Here is a 21,887-nt window from a genome sequence, read left to right as displayed (position 1 = left end):
CTGGGAGCCCGCAGCCCACTCTGAGGCGGAACTCGCCCGAAAAACACCCCCCGCCCCCACCCCGCCCCCACCCGAGTTCCTGCGGTTCTCTTTAAGGGGGGTGGTGCGGAAAGGCAACTTTGGGGAACTAGAAGGACAGAGGTGGGAGGCAAGGTGGGACAAGCAGAGGACGCGAGCCAGTTCGGTCGCCGCTCAGGACTCCCGTCCCGCGAGCTGGCATACCGCGCCGGCCGGGCCAGCGCCAGGTCCCGAGCGGCTGCGGCGGAGGGAGGCCGGGCGGGGCGGCTGAGGGCCCGCAGTTCCCGGTCCGGCCTCGCGGGGGCGGCGGCGTGGTCGATCAGGTGACCGAGCGCTCGTCCGGGGCTGCGGGAAGCGGCCTCGTTCTCAGCCGCCGGAGACGCCGCCGCCGCCGCCGCCGCCGCTGCCGCCGCCACACCTAGTGGAGGAGCCGTGGAAGGCGGCTCGGTGGGGGCTGGGGCGGAGAGCGCTGGGGGTGGGGACGGAAGGGCGGCGGGCGGAAGGCAGGAGCCTGCTGGGGCGCGGACTGCTGCGGGGGAAGGGGCCCCGAGGCGTCCGCCGCTGCTCGCTCTGTCACTGGCGCGAGGGCCATGGGCGCGCTCCCCTGAGGTGGAGGTCCAGGGCGGGCCGGGAGGAGGCCGGAAAGAGGCTGCGGCGGAGGCCGCGGCCGGGTGACCGGGCTCCAGGCGGCCGACCGGCGGCGGCGGCAGCACCACCACCACCACAGCCGGCAGCGGCAGCACCACCTCCACCACCACCACCATGTCGCGCTCCGTGCTGCAGCCCAGTCAGCAGAAGCTGGCGGAGAAGCTCACCATCCTCAACGACCGGGGCGTCGGCATGCTCACCCGCCTCTACAACATCAAGAAGGTGCGCACGGGCCGGCGAGGCCGCGGAGGGGCTAGCGGGCTGGGGCGGGCTGGAGGGCAGGGAAGGCCCTCAGGGTGGGGGCAGCGGTCGGCGCCGAGGGCAGAAATCTCGGCTTCGGCGCGGCAGGCCGGGCCCGGGGTCGCCGGCATGCGCCGCGGCCTAAATGCGGGCGCCTACCCCAGCGGTGCGCGGGCCGGCCGCAGTGGGCGAGAGAAGCCATTTCCCCGCGCCCCGCGGTCGGAGCCGGCGCCGGGCCTGGCGCGGGGTGAGGGGCGCCGCGGCCGCCCGCTGCTCTGCGCCCCCAACCTCGGCTCGGGGTCCACAGGAAAGGAGGGTGATGGGTGGGCGAAATTCTCCGGGGGGGACCTCTCAGGAGAGCTTGGGGGGTCCAGAGCCGAGATGAGAGGACTCTGGCGGCGGTGGCAGCGGCGACGAGCGATCACACCCCACGTCTGCATTTTTTGGTGTGTTTAAAGTGTTGGAATGTGGGCCGAGAATGGCTCGTCCGATGAACCTCGGATCCCTTGCACTTGGCCACTTTATTTTGGATTGCCGAACAAAAAGCCATTTGAGGGCTTGTTGACAATTAAGGATCATTTCATTTTCAAAGTGGAGAGGAGGGGGAAGCGAGGGTGGAACCAATTTTCTTCTCAAATACTTGTAGGCTGTGAGTCACTAGAACAGGAATAACAACCTTCTCTCCCTTCCCTCCTCACTCCTCCTCCTGTTAGTTTTTTCCAGCCCTATCTGATAGTAGTACCAGAACACTGCTTCTGTATCAGAACACCATTTCTTAAAGTTAGGGGTCTATACAAAATGAAAACTAAATATGTTGCTTTTCCTGCTGGTTTGAGGGATAATCTGTTAATTTGAGTCGTGTAAATGATAGGGCTGTCGAAAATCTATGTTATCTTCAACAGTTAACGAGTGGAAGCCTGGAGTTGACAGTAGTAAATGTAAAGATATAAAAACATCATAGTTACTTACCTTAGGAGAAAACCACAATTCTTCTTTTAAGACAGGGCTGATACATTTTAAAGAATTTAATAAGGAGATAATAATTTTTTTTTCTTTTTTTGGATATGCTGATCGTTTGGATTTCCAGTGTGCACTTGATGTCATCTTCATCGTTAGTTTCGTTGGCTCTTTAATGTATCACAAACGTTACCTTTTAGTTTAATCATAGCAATAGGTTGTAGGTTGCCAGTCAGGGCTGATGAATATTTTTCTTTGAAATTTATATCAAGGGGTTCTAGTATAAAATCGGTATGTTTCTGCAATTTGTTGTAGACACTGTATTTCTTAAGGAGAAGGCTCTTCTGGCAAGGATAGCTATGTTCCTCTGGTTGCTCACCTGATTGCAAAGATTGATTGGCTGTAAGCCCAGGGTGACCTGCAGAGTAACTGCAACATGCCTATTCAGCCTGTTCAGTTTGCTGCATTTTATGTGGCAGGAGCTCAGTGTCATTACAAAGAAACCCTCTGCCTTTCCTAAGGAGCCTTGATTATAAATTTATGTAGGTTAGGAATAATTTAATTTTAGACAGTATTACTTACAGGTTGCATTGACCTGAACTTTTGGGTGAGATTACATAGCCTGAGAAACTTGGTGAAATTGGTTTCTATGTGATTTTGGTTCAAAAAACAGGCAAGTGAAACGTTACTAAAAGTTACTAGACCTGTGGTATTGTGGTTAAAGGAAATGGTTATGATGGTTTCCAGAAGAGGAAGTGAGAGTAACATCAAAAGTGATTTGGGTATTTGGGCAAAATACCTTTTTAAGCATTGACTAAACATTTTTTTTAGTATCAATGCAATCATACATTAGCAGTCCGCTTTCATAAATAAGATTAGACTAAATTCTAAGCATTTAAACTCTTATAATTCCACTTCACTGCTTTTTCTGAAAAGAGCTATTTTTTCACTTCCTGTTTTGAGAAACTTCAGGCTCTTGTATTGTTGAAAGTTGTTGTAATTTAAAATAAGTTGAATATGACCATTATTATTTGCAAGTGTCACCTGTTTTGGGTTATTGAAATATTTCAGCACTTACCATGTATTTTTAGTTTCTTGAGAAATATTTTGCCTACCTTACCTGATTCTGCATTTCTCTGGGCAAGGACACTATAGTTTATTCTTGAAAGCATTGCTGTTAAGGGTCTTACATACTTGAGGGCTTTGTTTAGGCCTTATTGAAATGAATGAATTACATACTCTGTGTGTGTGCACACGCGTGTGTGTACACGCGCGCCTAGTTTTAATAGATTTTGGTTTGTTTCCCTGAATGCATATAAATGCATCAGATAGATTTTTGCCTATAGAATTATCTTGTAAGACTGTCACATCTTCCAGCTGGCTAGGATTTTAAACATTTGTTCACATACTTTGCCAAAGAAGTGAGTAAGATCTATTCACCATGTGTTTTTAAGGTTCATGCTGTATGCATTCTTATGACAGAGTAAACCACATGGTCTTTTCAATCTCAGTCATTTGTAGTTCTCAAAAAAGCCTTCTGCCTTATAATATGTTCCTGCTGGTTATTACATCTTTATTAATGCATGCAGGCATTAGATTGCCTACTAGATCTGATTTTTCTGTTGTACTTCAGTTGGAAGTATGGACTGAGTATTTTTTATCCAAGATGCTGGAGACCAGAAGTGTTTGGATTTTTTTTTTGCTTTTGTAATATTTGCCTATATATATATATATATATAGTGATATATCTGAAGGATGGAACCCAAGTCTAAACATGAAATTCTTCTTTTATATTTTATACACCTTATACTCACCTAGCTTGAAGGTAATTTTGTGTAATATTTTTAGTGTGCCTGCCCTGTGTAGCCTGTCACATGAGGTTAAGTGTGGGATTTTCTCCTGTGGTGTCAGAAAGTTTGGGGTTTTGTAGCATCTTGGGTTTAAGATTTTTTGATTAGAGATACTCAACCTGTATTCAAGGAAAGGTTATACAATGAGAAATACTTAAATGATATAAGTAAGATAGCTACTGAAATAAGTATATACCATTTATTAGGGGAGTGTAACGTGGTTACTGAAGAGGTTTCTTTTTTTTTAATGTTCATTAGTGAAAAAAGTTCAAAATCTTAACTTCACAAGTTAGTGGGAATTTTAGGGAACTTTTAATTGAGAATGTAAGGACACGTACATGGGGATTTTAGGGAAGACATGAGAGTGATAGGTGTTTTTATATTTAAATTCATTTGTTTAATTCCTTAAGCTTTTTTCTTTTTAAAGATTTTATTTATTTATTTGAGAGGTAGAGTTATTAGCGAGAGAGAGAGACAGAAAAGTCTTCATCCACTGGTTCACTCCCCAAATGGCCACTGCGGCCAGAGTCGGGCCGATCCAAAGCCAGGAGCTTATTCTGGGTCCCTTTTGTCCGTGCAGGGGCCCAAGCACTTGGGCCATCTCCTGTTAGCTTTTCCAGGCCATAGCAGAGAGCTGGATTGAAAGAGGAACAATCAGGACTAGAACCGGCACCCATTGGGATGCTGGAGCCATGTGCTGAGGCTTAACCTACTGTGCCGCTGCACCGGCCCTTAATTCCTTAAGCTTAATTTTCACTAAAAATATATGTCTTTCCTTTTGCAGATCTATTCTACTGTTACATTGTGATTTTTAAGATTTTTTAGGCTACTTTTATGTTTCTTATTAATATAGCACAGCAAGAGGTCCCCTGACCTACAGGAACACAAGGCCAAAGTTAGTGAACCTATTTTTCAATCTTCATTCACTCATTGAGAGTTCTGTAACATGGGGTAGGTGATTTGACTTCCCTAAACTTCACTTATATTCATCTGTAAAATGGAGAAAATTGTTGGGGCCGGCGCCGTGGCTCACTTGTTTAATCCTCTGCCTGTGGTGCCAGCATCCCATATGGGCACTGGGTTCTAGTCCTGGTTGCTCCTCTTCCAGTCCAGCTCTCTGCTGTGGCCCAGGAAGGCAGTGGAGGATGGCCCAAATGTTTGGGCGCCTGCACCCGCGTGGGAGACCAGGAAGAAGCACCTGGCTCCTGGCTTCGGATTGGTGTAGTTCTGGCCGTAGCAGCCATTTTGGGGGTGAACCAATTGAAGGAAGACCTTTCTCTCTGTTTCTCTCCCTCACTGTCTAACTCTGTCAAATAAAGAAAAAAAAAAAAAAAAAGGAGAAAATTGTCAAAGGAACTCTAACATCTGTTTCATTTCTGATTATGGTATTTTTATAAGTCATTGTGAGGTAGTAGGATAGAAGTTGAAGCCCATTTGATGGACCTGCCCTGGAGTCGAAGGATGCCCAGGTCAGAGCCACAGATCTTATTGGCTCTAAGCTGAAAAGCCCTTCACTCAGCCCAACTTCCAAAGTGACCACTGCAGCTGAGGGGATGGTCAAGTAGGGTCAGCAACATTGCAGGCAGAACTGTAAATTTCTTGTTAGAGATGCCCCCTGCCTTTACCTGGCCAGCTCTCCTCCCAGGCCAGCCAAGTAATGAAAGTCAACAGAGTGCCTTCTCCTAGGAGGTTCACACCTCCCTTAGGATATACCCCATGTGAAGAGATAGATAGGTCTGGGCCTCTGAATTTACAAGGCCTAAAGCCCACCAGATTATTATCAAGCCGCTTCTGTCAGGTTCTATTTGCCTCTCAATCAGAAAACTTAATTGTAGCTTAGACCGCACCTTTCTTAGCTCCTCTAATAATGACTCTGTCCTTTGTTCTAGGCCCTGTCTAGTGCACTTGGGCCTCATTCCTTTGTAATCATAACCTCTACTCTACCACCAATGGCTCTACTCCCAACATGTGTGTACTGATGGTCCTCTTCCCCACTTAATGCTGTATAATTGTTCAAACCTGGTAAATGCCACTCTTAGGATCATTGGTTACTATCCTCACTCTGTCTTTTATGACCTTGTCTAAATATGATCAGAGTCGGAAAACTTGGAAGGCTTCCATAGCCTTGGCAACTCATGACGACAGCCTAAGATGGTTACTGGCGCCATAAACTAGAGTGTCAATTTGTTGGGTCAACAACAGGAGCCACTGTGCACTTGCTCCTCATGTGGGATCTCTGTCCTTAATGTGCTGTACATTTTGATTTAATGCTATAACTAGTACTCAAACAGTATGTTTCACTTTGTGTTTCTATGTGGGTGCAAACTGTTGAAATCTTTATACTAAATTGATCTTCTGTATATAAAGAGAATTGAAAATGAATCTTGATGCAAATGGAAGGGGAGAGGGAGCGGGAGGGGGGAGGGTTGTGGGTGGGAGGGAAGTTATGGGGGGGGGGAAGCCATTGTAATCCATAAGCTGTACACTGGAAATTTATATTCATTAAATAAAAGTTAAAAAAAAAAAAAAAAAGTTGAAGCCCATTTGAAACAGTAACTGACTTCAGTTTAGTTTTCCTTAATATAGGCATACCTGCTTCTGAAGATAAAAGTTAAAATATGAAAATAATTGAAAACTTCTATGAATGTAAGGTAGTATTTAGGAGTCTGAGCAAATTTTTTGACATTAGTTTTTCTGAAATAGTTGTGTTTTTTAACAAAGGAAACTCCAAAGTCACAAAAGAAAGTGTTTTGCGGAGTTTGAGATTTTTTTTTTTGGTCATTTCGTCCTTTTTCTTTTTTCCCACACTATTGATGAATGAGAGTGATCATGACCAACATGAGATTGATCTCTGTATTGGAAAGACCTCAGTTAATACTTGTATATTTTTCCTCTTGCTTAATTATTGCCTCAAATCTAGAAGAAAAGAAGGGAAAAATCCACTCGCTAGAATAGACTTTTTAAATGATACATTCTTGGGCGTTTCAATGCACTTAGACTTTTTATTTGATTAGAGGAGTATTTTTCTTTTCTTTTTTCCCATGATTTTGGATAATTTTATTTCTTGAGGAAAGATTTAACAGAAATAGCAGTGTGAAATTTAAAGTCCTTAGCTGATACCTTCTTATCTAGTGGAAGAAACATATTTGTGATGGGCAGAGTGCAAGGTAAATGGAGGGGAACTGACTTTAGTCTTCTTGTATTTGTTTCCATAAGGCATTATTTTCTCGGTTGATCCATCAGGAGCAGAGAAATGTTCTGAGATTCGACTATGGCAAGTTGTAAACTAATAAATATTATCAATATAAGATATTTTTCTCTCCCAGAGGGGTTTCATTTACTGAGCACCTTAAACATGTTGGGGAGAAAATATCCCTTAATAAAACTGAATTTAAATAATTATTTATTTAAACATATCCTGTTATATCTGCTTGGAGCTTTATTTTTTATTTTTTTTAATTTTTTTTTGACAGGAGGAGTGGATAGTGAGAGAGAGACAGAGAGAGAAAGGTTTTCCTTTTTGCCATTGGTTCACCTTCCAATGGCTGCTGCGGCTGGTGCATCATGCTGATCCGAAGCCAGGAGCCAGGTGCTTCTCCTGGTCTTCCATGCGGGTGCAGGGCCCAAGCACTTGGGCCATCCTCCTGCCTTCCCGGGCCATAGCAGAGAGCTGGCCTGGAAGAGGGGCAACCAGGATAGAATCTGGCACCCCAACCGGGACTAGAACCCGGTGTGCCGGTGCCGCAAGGCGGAGGATTAGCCTGTTAAGCCACGGTGCCGGCCAGAGCTTTATTTTTTAAAAAAGCTGCTTGTGAAATTTAGGGTATGATCTTTCTTTCTTTCTTTCTTCTTTTTTTTTTTTTTTTTTTTTAATTTAAGAGGCAGAGATACAGAGAGAGACAGAAGGAAAGACAGAAAGGGCTTCCATCCATTGATTCACTCCCCAGATGGCCGCAGTGGCTGGAGCTGGACCAATCTGAAGCCAGGAGCCAGGAGCTTTTTCTGGGTCTGCTGTTTGAATGTGGGGACCCAAGCAATTGGGCCATCTTCCACTGCTTTCCCAGGCGATAAGCAGAGTGTTGGATCAAAAGAGGAGCAGCTGGAACCAGTGTCCATATGGAATGTCGCAGCTGCAGGCGGAGGCTTAGCCTACCAAGCCACAGTGTCAGCCCCTGATCATTTTTTTTTATTTTATACTGGATGGGAAGCTGAGGAAATAAATCTAGAAATAAATCTAGAAAATATTTAGCAAAAATAAATTATTTTTAATTCTTCAACTAGCAGTGATACGTTATTCACTGTATGCTTCCTTTGTGGAATTGTTAGGTAAATTTTTAATATAATGTTTACTTGTTACTTATTTTCATCTACTTGAGTGCCAGCGAGAGTGAGAGAGCTCTTCTATCCACTGATTTACTCCCTAAATGCCAAGAGAAAGCTCTTCTCTACTGTTTGATTTTCTAAATACCCATAACAACCAGAGCTGGGCCAAGCTGAAGCCAGGACCCTGGAAATCAATTCAAGTCTCCCATGTGAGTATCAGGGATCACATAAGTTACTGTCTTCCAGGATGCATTAGCAGAAAGCTGGATTTGAAGCAGAGTTGCTGGGACTTTAACCAGCCCTCTAATGTGGGATACAAGTGTCTAAGACAGCAACTTAACCCCACAGTGCCATTATGCTTGCCCCTAAAAATATTTTAATGATTACAGAAGAAAACATATTTATTGTCAAAACTCAAACATAGGATGTATGTGTGACTTCAAAAATTTATTGTCAGCCCATCTCCCACCTTAAAAAATAAGCTATACTTACATTCTTTTCTGTATAAATGCTAATGTTGTACATGCACACTTTACTGTGTTATGATTAAGTTGGGTATGTTTATTCAGAGTTGGAGCAGTATAGTACAGTTTATATATAAATGTAATTAGTAAGAATCCTTAATTTATTGCTTGTATATTTACATACAAAGAAAATTAAAGGAATGGACACACTTAACTAACTATATGCAGTATGTTAAAAATGAGGATGCCAAATTTAAGAAGTATGTCAGTGTTGAAAGTTCTTGTTCTTTCAGGTGAAGATAGTCAAAAGTCAAACTCATGTTCTTTGATAATTTGCTAATAATGTTAGCATTAAGTAAAAGTCTACAATAATTTTGGGTTAGGTTCAGTGAATGTGCATTTTTATGTTATTAGAACTAAAAGTTTCTTCCCTTCAAGCCTTCTTAAGCCACTTGTTCACTAATAATAGAGCATAATAAAATGTAATGCTGTTGCTATTTATTGAGACTTTATATGCTACATTTTTGTATTTTTCCCTTTTAATTGTTCTTTTTTAAAAAGATTTATTATTTATTTCAAAAGAGTTACAGATAAGAGAGGGAGAGACAGATCTTCCATCCACTGGTTCATTTCCCAGTTGACTGCAGCGGCTGGTGCTGGGCCAGGCTGAAGCCAGGAGCCAGGAGAAGAAACCTGGGTCTCCCACATGGGTGGCAAGGGCCCAAGTGCTTGGGCCATCTTGTGCTGTTTTTCCCAAGCCATTTGCAGGGAGTTTGATTGGAAGTGGAGCAGAGGGGACTCAAATTGATACCCATATTTGATACCTGCATTGCAGGTTGTGGCTTTACCTGCTACTCCACAGTGCTGGCCTCTTAATAGTTCTTAGGTCTGTGATATAGGTACCTATTTTACAGATAAAGAAATTAATCCATTAATTAGTTAATAAGACTTTGGGGGTTGGACATCTGCATAAGTTTGGGAAGCCATATCAGGTCCAAACTATAGTAGTAGTGCTGTACATGTTCCATTATCAAGGGACTCTGTTGTTTTAAGAAAAATAACATATATTGGAAAATACTTTCTTATTGCATAGTTGATTTTAGATACCTGACTAATTAAACTGCATCTTTAAAACTGTTTTAAAAATCATATGAGCTGTTCTGCTTAGTCTCAAATATTGAGGATTTCCTATTCATTTACTGTACATTTGTTAAATGTGTTCTTTGGCAATAGGTAAACAGATTAAGATGAAGACTCTAGTGCTAAGTGTTTTGAATCTTAGTAGGAGGGGGTGAAAGGTGTATAGATAACTAAAATGTAGTGGATAAGTAGGAGTACGGGCATCTTGAGAAGAGAGTAAAAAATTCCAATGTGAGAGAGATGGGAAAGCGGGTAGTTATGTTTGTGCTTGGTTTTGAAGTACAAAGAAAGCTTTAGTCAGGTGTTGACAGGGACTAGCCAGTCAGTGTTTCAGAGCCCAGAATTTTTGTTTGCTAAAGTATATAAAGATATAAAATATATGATTATTAAATACCTTGGTAATGTTCTTCTTACATGCATTGTTCCTCTAAACTTTTCTATACTTGTATCTTCTAAACGTTCTCCATACTTGTAGGATAGTCTGTAGGTTGAAAGACCTAGATTCTAGGTAAAGGTTTAATACTAATGTTTTTTTCTTTTAGCTTTAAAAAAATTATTTAACCCTTCTGGGCTACATTTATTTTTTTCCTCCTAGCAGTAAGCCTGTTAGCCATGTTTAATGAAGAAAGTACACCTGGCAGATCAAGTGGGCATTTCAGGAAAAGAACTGAGAGCCGAAGTTTTTCTGAGTTCATGGTTTTCCTATAACTTTTGCCTGCAGAACAATAACCATAATTTCTTTAGCTCTGCTTTTATTGGAATTAGTTAGGAAGTTGTTAATGAAATTGTAATAATTTGAAAGCTTTTCCAATGATTTCAGTGTAGTCTCCTATCAAGCCTCTTTTTTTGTTTTCTTTTTTAAAGATTTATTTGTTTATTTGAGAGGCAAAGTTACAATCAGAGGGAGAGAAGGGTCTTCCATGCTATGGTTCACACCCCAGATGGCTGCAACAGCCACAGCTGGGCTGATCTGAAGCCAGGAGCCAGGAGCTTCTTCCTGGTCTCTCACATAGGCGCAGGGGCCCAAGCACTTGGGCCATCTTCCACTGCTTTCCCAGGCCACTAGCAGGGAGCTGGATCGGAAGTGGAGCAGCTGGGACTTGAACTGGCATCCATGTGGGATGCTGGCACCACTGGTGGAAGAGGCTTAACTTACTATGCCACAGTGCCGGCTCTATCCTATCAAGTCTTTTAATCTAAACATTAGCAGTGGATTGATTTCTTTCTTTTTTTTTTTTTTCACAGCTACCCAAGCTCAAGGGGAAGTGCTAAATTTAAAGCACATTGGTTGGTCAAAATACAGATAATATATAGGGAAAAAATGAATTGAACTTAACCATTGATACTAGAATTGGAGGCTTGTTTTGCTCTTTGTAGGTTTCTCATTAATACCTTTCATACTATATTATATTATTTCATTATTTAAGAAATTAGAAAAATGATAGAAAATTTTTACAGTCTGTAATTTCTGGTGATAACTATTCTTTTTATAGACAATAATTTCAGCCTAGTGAAAATTCTGGAGGTCTTGGTCCTTCTACACCATTAATTTTGCAAAACCTGCTTTACAAACTGTGGTGCCTCCTTGTTGCTTAGTCAAAGTTAAGTTTCTCTGTCTACCATAAATTGGCCACATTTTGTATTTTTCTTGTCTGCCCTAATATGAATCAGATGGGCCTGGTTTCTTTTCTGTGCCATTACAAATAGCATTCTCACATTGACCCCTGATATTTTGTTGATTTTTTTCAATTCATTTTATTAAATAAATAATTGTGTTCTTCAGTATTTTGGCAAAGGGCTATGTCTTATTGCTGAGATAGTTTAGAATTAAAAAAAAAAAACTAATTAAACTGATCAGATTTTTACCTGAATGTTAGTTACTCCATGAAGGTTTTTTTTTTTTTTTTCAGGCAGAGTTAGACAGAGAGAGACAGAGAGAAAGGTCTTCCTTCCGTTGGTTCACCCCCCCAAAATGGCTGCTACTGCCAGCGCGCTGCGCTGAAGCGAAGCCAGGAGCCAGGTGCTTCCTCCTGGTCTCCCATGCAGGTGCAGGAGCCCAAGCACTTGGGCCATCCTCCACTGCCTTCCCGGGCCACATCAGAGAGCTGGACTGGAAGAGGAGCAACCAGGACAGAACTGGTGCCCCTACCGGGACTAGAACCCGGAGTATCGGCGCCGTAGGCAGAGGATTAGCCTAGTGAGCTGCTTCTTTTGGAGCATATGTTTTTAAATAACCTTTTCTAGTATTTTGGAATTAGATATGAATTTGTCTTTGGTCCTGCCAGTTAGTAGGGTTTTTTTTTTTTTTTTTTAATGATTTATTTTTTTGAAAGACAGAAAGTCAGATTTAGACAGAGAAATAGATATCTGTCCACTGGTTCACTCCCCAAATGGCCACAACAGCCAAGTCTGGGTCAGGCTGAAGCCAGGAGCCATGAACTTCATCAGAGTGTCCCAGATGGGTGGCAGTGACTCAAATACTTGAGCCATGATCTGCTCCTTCTTGGGTGCAGTAGTAGAGAGCTGGATCAGAAGCAGAGTAGCTTAGATTCAGAGTAGCATGGATGCAGAGCACTACTATGATATAGGGTGTGGATGTCCCGAGGGGCAGTTTAACTTGCACTTGCCCTCCGCTATTTTTGTTAAAATCTTGAGCAAGATATTCAATTTCTTTGAGGCTTCTTTTCATTCTTTCTTTGTTTTTTTCTTTTAAGATTTATTTATTTATTTGAAAATCAGAGTTACACAGAGAGAAGGAGAGGCAGAGAGAGAGAGAGAGGTCTTCCATCAGTTGGTTCACTCCCCAGTTGGCTACAATGGCTGGCACTGCACCGATCTGAAGCCAGGAGCCAGGAGCTTCCTCTGGGTATCCCATGAGAATGCATGGGCCCAAGCGCTTGAGTCATCTTGCACTGCTTTCCTAGGCCATAGCAGGGAGCCAGATCGGAAGTGGAGCAACTGGGTCTTGAACCTGTGTCCGGCACTGCAGGCAGCGGCTTTACCCAGTAGGCCATAGCGCCGGCACTGAGCCTACTTTTCTAAGTGTTGGTTTAATTTCTAGAGCACAGGTGTTTCATTTACTAAATTGCCTACTGAATATAGTAAATATTCTTATTCCTTACCATTTTTGTGTATTCATTGTTTTGTTTTTTCTTTATTGTTGCTTAATTGTTTATAAATAAAAGAGTTTTTTTTTTTTTTTTTTAAAACAGATTTATTTATTTGAAAGTGAGAGCGAGATCTTCCATCCGCTGGTTCACTTCCCATGGCTGCAGTAGCCAAGCATGGGCCAGGCAGGAGACAGGAGCTTCATCCAGGTCTCTCACATGGGTGGCAGGTACCAAAACACTTTGCCATCCTCTGTTGCTTTTTTCCAGGCCAATAGCAGGGAACTGGGTTGAAAGTGGAGCAGCCTGTGTACCAGATGGTGCCCATATGGGATGCTGTCACTGAAGGTGCTGGCTTTATTGCTGGCCCTGGATTTTTTTTTTTTTTTTCTTTTTTTGACAGAGTGGACAGTGAGAGAGAGAGAGAGACAGAGAGAGAGGTCTTCCTTTTGCTGTTGGTTCACCCTCCAACGGCCGCCGCGGTCAGCGCGCTGCGACCGGTGCATCGTGCTGATCCAAAGCCAGGAGCCAGGTACTTCTGGTCTCCCATGCGGGTGCAGGGCCCAAGGGCTTGGGCCATCCTCTACTACACTCCCAGGCCATAGCAGAGAGCTGGCCTGGAAGAGGGGCAACCTCGACAGAATCTGGTGCCCCGACCGGGACTAGAACCCAGTGTGCCAGTGCCGCAGGCGGAGTATTAGCCTATTGTGGCCCTGGATTTTTAAAAAATCTATATTTGATGTATTTTTAGCATCAAATAGAAAGTTCTTGAAAAAAATTTGTATTATTAACCCTGTAAAGTTAAGCTGTACTATATAATGTACACAGTTTGTGGAAAGGACTCAGGAAGGGGATTTAGTAGTGGAATGGCAGAAAGATTTGTTTTACAAAAACAGAATGACAAATAGTATTGGGGATAAATTATTTTATAATAATAAAAAGAAAATTGGGGCCAACGTTGTTAGTGGGTTAAGCAACTGCTTGTGACAGCAGCATCCCTTATGAGCACTGTTTCATGTCACTTCTTATCCAGCTCACTGCTAGTGTGTCTGGGGAAGCAGCAGCAGATGACCCAGGTGCTTGGGCCCCTGCCACTCATGTGGGAGACCAGGATGGAATTCCAGGCTCCAGGCTTTTGCCAGGCCCAGCCCTGATTGTTGGGGGCATTTGGGGAGTGAATGAAGTGAAAGCTTCTCTCTCTCTCTCGCTCTCTCTCTCTCTCTCTCACTCACTTTCTCACTCTCACTCTATGTGTGTGTCTCTCTCCCCCAATCTGTAACTCTGCCTATCAAATAAATAAATACATACATAATTTTTTTTTAAAAAAAGAAAGGTTTGTTTTAAAGTCGTATAAAACATAGTCTTTATGTTTGTAGTCAGAGGTTTATTTTGTGACCTAAATAAAATATTTTGTGGTTTTCTGAGACATCTTTGTCTTTTATATTTGGTAATAACATTAGGTTTGTGTTTTGTGAGAAAATGAATTTGAAGATACTGAATTGGCACTGAACAGTGACCTGGAATTGATTTTATGGAAAATGTTATTTTGATAATTGGAAGCTCTTTGTAGATAGCCATATGCATTGGAAAGTTTGATCTTTAAAAAAGAGAAGATAATTATTTATAATTTGTTTTCATTTGAAAGTTAGAGTGCATGTGTGTGTTTTCATCCACTGGCTTACTCCCCAAATGGCAGCGACTGCCATGGCTGGGCCAGGCTGAATCCAGGAGCCAGGAGTTCCATCTGGATCTCCCACATGGGTTCAGGGGCCCAAGTACTTGGGCCATCTTCCTCTAACTTTCCAAGGTGCATTATCAGGGAGTTGGATTGAAGTACAGCAGCCAGGACTTGCACCAGCACCCATATAGTATGCTGGTTCTGCACGCAATGGCTTAACCCACAGTGCCACAGCACCAGCCCCAGAACTTATGTGCTGGGTAACCAGATAAGCTGTTTATATGTACTGTATTTTGTCTTTTAAAAATTTTTAACAGTCTGCCTATGAAGCAAGAAGTAATAGTGTGTTCTCAGTTTATGGATTAGGTAACCAAGGCTCAGAGGTTAAGCACCTTGACTAAAAGCATACAAACTGTGATCTACTTGATTAAGAGACAGAGTTCTTAATTTTTATATTTAAATATTTCCTTTAACATTACTATAATTTTACCTGCCACATTAAATATTCCTAACTTTTTTCCTTTTTAAGATTTATTTATTCAAAAGTCAGATTAGAGAGAGAAAGGGAGAGACGGAAAGATCTATCCTCTGGTTCGCTCCTCAAATGTCTGCAACAGCCAGGGCTGATTGGGCCAGGCTGAAGCTAGGAGCCAGGAGCTTCATCAGAGTCTCCCACATGGGTGGCAGGGACCTAAACACCTTGGCCATCTGCTGATTTTCCCATTCCATCACCAGTGAGCCGGATCAGAAGTGGAGCAGGCAGGGACTCAACTGCCACCCCTATGGGATTCCCGCATCCCGGGCAGAGGCTTTACCTGCCGAGTCACAACACCTGGCCAATAACCTTTTTTTTTTTTTTTTTTAATTTGAAGATTATATTAGAATATTCAAAGAGAATATATATTTCCAATTTTGAGAACTAGAAATCTGTGTATCTAAATATTTAAAATTCATTTTAGATCTTTTTGGAATGTGAAATTATAGTATTTTTTATGTCATGAAAACATTCTAAATTAGGATAAAGTAAAACAAAGTATTAGGGGGAGCTTTTCTCTTTGAAATTCTGTGGTTCACAAATATATAGTTTCTTTCTCGTGAAATGTCTTGTTTTGTGGAAAATTTTTTTTGATGGGACTATGAAATTTTGGGATTTACATACAATTTTACACGAGTCATCTTTTTGTTGGGATAGAGAGGAGATAGAAGTGGTTAGAATTTTAATGATAAGCATTTAAAATTTCAAAATTTAAATTTAAAATATTTAAAATTCTCCTTAAAAAGTTTAAAAATTTAACATAATTGGTAACTTATTAAGCATTTTTGATTCTGTCTTTGTGATAAGCCTTTCTGAAATGTTATTAGTCTAAAATGTATTGATGGCTAAGTATAGTAGTATGTATAGTTTTTAAAATTGGTTTCCTGAATGGGTGATGATTTTAAGAGTAAAGGATTAATTTTTTGAAATACTATAGCTGTTTTTGGATAAAATGCAGCTCTGTGTGTACCAATAGCTGCCTATATTCTGAAATTCAAGTTTGTATGATTTTCTTTGTCCTAAAAATGAAATTTTTGTTGCAGTGAGAGATTTATCTTTATAAACTGACCCTTTTTGTTAGTTGAAATTTTCCTGTACTGCTTTAGTGAGGTGGTGGAACTTTCTTAACTGGGTTGTATTTTACCCAGATGATAACTTTTAGTCACCTCATAATTTATTTTTTCTTGTACTTTTTCTTTTTTACCTTAGTATTTTGTCTTTTTTGCCTTATACAAATATCTCTGTTGATAGTAAGTAAACAAATCAAGTCCGTTGATCTTAGAAAATATAAAATGAGGTCCAATACTTTGTGTAGCGTGTGCAAACCTTGTACTTTTTAGTTGGTATTTTTTGAGTACTCATGATATGCGAAATATTCTTACAAAAATTCTAGATAAACATGTTCAGGTAGTAAGCACACAAACCTTTTAGGATATATTGTAACTATTATCTTCTGTTTAATACATGAAACTGAGGCAAAGAGGTAAAAATCATTGCTCTTGATTACCCAGCTGGTGTTGGGGCCAGGATTTGAACGTGGACTGCCCATCTTAAAACTCATGCTCTTAACTATTAGGGTAAACTCTTTCTCTAGGTACAACAAGCATTTAGACTTAGAGTGAATAAAGGAAATATCTGATCGAGAGGGGGAATTATAGTCATGAAAGGAAGTTAACACTAAATTGCTAGTTCTGAATATTATGATAAAGGTGATTACTGCTATGATTACTATTTATATTAGACTTTTACTTGGATAATTATTATTATCAACATTATTGTAGCTGTAATTAACAACAGCTAACATCTTTGGAGCACTTATGTGCCAGTCATTTTGCTAAATGCTTTACTTGGATTATCCCTCTTCAAATCCTCATAATGAGGTAAGTATTAATTTTCCCCATTTGACAGATGAAGAAACTTAGACTAGGAGATGTTATGTAATACATTCAAGGTCCCATGGCTAGTGAAGATCAAAATCCAGCTGGTTTTATTCCAGAGTCTGTGTTTTTAGCCTTCATGACATCCTGCCTTCCTCTGTAGTATGTTTATACTATAAACCACTGTGTAGTGTGGAAAAAGGCAAAGCAAGTCCAAGGAAAACAGATTATATAACCTTTTATTTTTTTCATTGAAATGAAGTTCCATTCTTTTGTTTTCACTGTAAGAAGGAAGAACCGTGTGTGTCTATATACTCACATTTCTTTAGTGGATTAAATTCTCATGCAGTACAATTTGTGATCATGGGAAGGGAGTAAAGTTATTCATATTTGCATTATTTGATAGTCACTAATACTGTTAGAATGGATAGCTGAATTTTAAAATAATTAAAATATGAAGGGCAATAAATATCATGAAAAAACTGAATTTAGAATCACGTTAGGATTCCGTACTACCTCAGGCATGTTTATGAAACTTGATTTTCATTGTGCCATTGATATAAGAAAATGTTAATCTGTAGCAATTTCTGTTTGGGAAAATTCTTAGCTGTGTGGTTTTTAGTTATTTTATTGTATAGTATTTTGGGAAGAAGATAGATTGGAAGATTAATTTATAAGAGATATTATTTTAAAGAAGTGATAACCTACTCTGAGGAAAAGTCAGATATATGTTAATATGATAATATTGAAATGGAATTTACATAGTAGCCTTCTGTTGATTTGATTTAAAGATTACAAAGTTCTAAATTTCTTAAAATTAATTTTGTTTTATCTAATTATGCTTAATATTAGAATTTTTTTTACTGCATTCCTATTTCCATTTAGAAAATATAGGAATGGTTGCATTGATTTTTTTTTATACTGTTGCTTGAAAGGAAGTTAGGTGATACTTAAAAAATAGTTTTAATATTAGCTGAAGTACAAAAGTCTTCCAATAACGATTTATTTTTATTCTTGGCTACCGTTTCTTTTTAAGGTATGTAAAATTTTGCTGATGATATTGCTCCGTTTTTATAACTGCATGTAGTCTTTATTTTCCTTCTTTTTAGAATTATTTTATGTTGGTTTAGAAAGAGCACCAAGGTTCTGACTGACATGGTTGTACACTTACACAGTAGTATTTAAATATATGTGACTAGTATAAATTATTATAAATCTATTGTATTCTAAAACTTGCTACGTAGAATACCTTTAAAATTGTAGCACCATATAGTTTTAACTTGTTTTGTTATTCATAGTCTGCAGTGCATAAGTTTTCTACTAAAAAAGTATGGCATTAGTTTGACAATCATTGTTTACACGTAATTTTCTCTCTTTTTGTTACAATGCTTCCCCAGCAAGGACAAGTTTGGAAGGTTTGCAAAGCTTTTCACCTTCCCTCTGCCCGCTTGCCCGCTTTCAGATCAGTTTCATGTTTCATAACTTCTCTTTCTGCAATCCACAACATAGCCATAGTAAATAGTGAAACAATACTAAATTGCAGTACTGTATTTTCTCATACATAGAAGGCAGATATAACTTTTTAAAAGACATATTCTTTTAAAAATGTAATAAAAAGTTAAATAGTAATGTTAGGATTTTAGTAATTCCCTAAGAAATAAATCTCACTAGGAAGCAGTTAATTAAATGTCACATAATGAAACCATTAGTGAACAATATTCAAGATTATATTCTGTCTTGCTAATCGTCGAGGTAAAACATTCTTCCTAGTAATACCCTATAATTGTATAGTGGTTTACAATTCACTGCAGAAAATGCTGTACTGCTGATGTGGTCAAAATGTAAACATTTCCATTTGTTCTGAGCTTATGAGATATAAAACAGATGCAGATTCATTGTTTAAAGTGCTGCTGGTATGATGGAAAACCGTGTTGTAACTCAGATGTTCAGAGGCAACACACGTTAGCATTATCAAGACAATCTTAGCAGCTTCCAGTTCATTTGAACTAGGGCTCTTGTATTAAAATGTTTAAAGTGAATGAGGAAAACATTTTGGAAAAGACATTTAAATATAAGCTTTTATTTTATAACACTTAGAAAAAAAATGTCATTTAATTTTGTAATATTTTATTAGCTTCAGATGAATACAATCCTACCTCAAACCAAGAATTTTTTTCTTTTCCTTTTTTTAGGTTTGAGCTTTTTCCTTCACTGCTGTTCTGCGCTAACTGCTTTGAAACTTTCCATGCATTTTTTTCAGTAGAAGAACATCTCTGTACTGTCTCCCATTGCATATCTCAGCTGTGACAATCCCTGCACTTTGCCTATTCATTTTATCACCTGCTCACCAAAAACAATGAATATCTTTCTAATTTCTGATTACAGATTTGCTGTTCCTTGATTTTAGAAGGATGAATTTCACTTTTTTTATTACTGTTGTTTTATAGGCATGTGGAGATCCCAAGGCCAAACCGTCTTACCTTATTGACAAAAACCTGGAATCTGCTGTGAAATTCATAGTCAGAAAATTCCCTGCTGTAGAAACCCGCAACAACAATGTAAGTCATCTAAAGTTTTCTATTGCTTGGTTTTAGCCAACTGCAAGCAAAAGAGTGGTCAGTGTAGTGCTTGTAGTAACTCTTTATCTAATTCTTTCTATTCATATAAAGATTATATACATTGATTAAGAGCTCTTAGAGATGATGTTTTTATCTTAGTTACTGGGAAAAGGGATTCAGCTTTATTACCATTTTATTATAGAAATAATAAGATCTTAATTTCTTACACATCTGTTCCCTTTCAAATTGCAGCACGTGTAAGGTAATAGATACGTATACAGGGTTCGAAATATTTGTATGAATACCTGGTGTGTTTTGTTCATATAGCTATAAACTTAACTTTCTCTTGTAGTCATTAAATGTCTTCATGGAGCTTATATTATTTTTAGCATTTAGATGTGTTTAGTGTAAAATATGTTTGTTTCTGCAGTATTTTCATAATTGACAAGACCACTTCTGAAAATTAAGTAATATAAAAAGATGATGGTGTTAGGATCTCTGTTTTCATGCTGGAAAGTTCTTTCTTGGTGTTTTGAAGTAAAGTCATATTCAGAGCACTCCTAGGATGTTTATGTATTCTTTGGTAGTCCTTTATAATTACTTGTATGAATGAATAACTAATTTAGAAAATGGGACTGACTTTTCAACTTATCATGGCATTTTCATATAAATTTTGTTGACTTGGAGATTTTCTACATATCTTCTCCTTTTACTTTTTCTTTGATATCTCTTGTTATAGTCCTTGCTTTATGCACATATTTAGTCTAGGAATTTCCTCTTGTGTAGATTTCCCTGCTTTTGAGACATTCTGTTTAAAAGAATTTGTCATCTATTTATTTTCTCAAATCATATGTTCGTTGGAAATTTGTATTTAGCTTGTTGATACCACTTTTACTTAAAAACATTTTAATGTGGAAGGAAAATGCCAGTCAGAATTTAATAAATTAGTCTGTTTTAAATAATTTTCTTTTGAAGTCTCCAGTTTTTAGGAGAATAGGTTAGTAGAGGCTTTGTTTTATAGAAGATTGTGTTTTATAATGGTATATTAAGGCATCACAATTAGTTTCTGTTTATAAAATGGGTGATTGAAATCACGCATTTCTTAAGAACACTGTTTCTCTGTGTGTGTGCAACTTATTTTTAGTTATTAACATTACTTGGCTAACTTGTTTGAGTGAGTACAGACTCACTGTAAGTGTAAGATTTTATGATAGTTTATCTTACTTTTTTTTTTTTTAAGATTTATTTTATTTATTTGGAAGAGTTGTAGAGAGAAAGAGAGGGAGAGAGAGATCTTTCTTCCTCTGGTTCACTCCCCAAATGGCCATAAAAGCCAGACTGGGCCAGACTGTAGCCAGTAGTCAGGAGACCCATCATGTCTCCTGTCAGGGTGCAGGAACCCAAGGACTCGGATGATCTTCCACTGCTTTTTCAGATACATAAGCAAGGAGCTGGACCAGAAGTGGAACAGCAGGGACTCAACTGGTACCCCATATGGGATGCTGGCATTGCAGGCAGGGGCTTAACCCATTATGCCACAATGCTGGCCCAGTCTATGTTACTTTAATTTTATATATACTTCTCTTTGTGATGTGAACTCCTCAGTTTGTACTAGGGAACTTCAAAGTATTCATGGAAAATGTGAATTAAGCCCATTTTCCTTAAATGAGCTTTCCTGAACTTTATTGTATATATATTTGTATGCAAATTTTCATTCAGATAGTCCCTGAATATGAATTATTTTCTTGGAAAATTAGCAAGATTATGTATACATTCACTATTTTGTAACAGTAATTTTTTTTGTCAAGGCCAATTAACCAATTGTTGATATGCTTCACAAACTGTTTATAGTTAATGCTGTTTTTTGTTTTGTATTATATTTTACTTTCCTTCTCAAATTTTGAAGCATAAAACTGGTACTTTTGTTAACAGCTATATTGGTACTCATTTCTTATACAATTCACTCCTTTGACATGTACAGTTCAGTGGTTTTTAGTATATTCACAATTATACATTCAACACCCCAGTTGTTTTAGGACATTTTTATCACCTCATAAATAAACTACACTCATTAGCAACTACTCCTGATGTCTTGCCAAGCACCAGCCTTAGGCAAACACTAATCTACTTTCTTTCTGTGTTTGTATTCTGCAGGTTTCATTTCAGTGGAATCATATAGTATTTAATCTTTTGTGGTAGGCTTTTGTCACATTGAATAAAGTTTTCCAAAGTATGTCCAACTTGTAGCATATACTGTATTTCATTTTTAAGTTGCCAAGCAATATTTCATTGTGTGGATATGCCACATTTTATTTATCCGTTTATGAGTTGATGCATGTTTTAGTTTTTTTTTTGGGGGGGCATGGATATTTGTTTATACTCACACACACACATTCATACATACCTAGAAGCTGAATTGCTGGATCAAGTGGTAGTTTTGTTTAAATAAATAATGAGTTGTACAGTGCTGTTGAAATGTTTCAACTACTCGT

At 39.3% G+C, this 21,887-nt stretch overlaps 1 protein-coding gene across 1 annotated transcript in view; it reads left to right on the top strand.

Annotated features, from left to right (window-relative positions):
• Positions 1–683: 683 nt before the first annotated feature.
• The window catches only part of NCKAP1 (NCK associated protein 1), a 122,361-nt gene continuing 101,157 nt past the window's right edge, over positions 684–21,887 (top strand). Inside the window, exons 1-2 of the mRNA XM_062188773.1 lie at positions 684–888; positions 19,285–19,395. Coding sequence (XP_062044757.1) covers positions 781–888; positions 19,285–19,395 — 219 coding nt within the window. The 5' untranslated portion in view covers positions 684–780. The remainder of the gene's footprint in view (positions 889–19,284; positions 19,396–21,887) is intronic.

This window comes from Lepus europaeus, chromosome 1 (assembly GCF_033115175.1).
Source record: "Lepus europaeus isolate LE1 chromosome 1, mLepTim1.pri, whole genome shotgun sequence".
Classification (NCBI taxonomy): Eukaryota; Metazoa; Chordata; class Mammalia; order Lagomorpha; family Leporidae; genus Lepus; species Lepus europaeus.
Note: the sequence above shows the minus strand (reverse complement) of the source record. Positions and strands in the feature narration are given on the sequence as shown.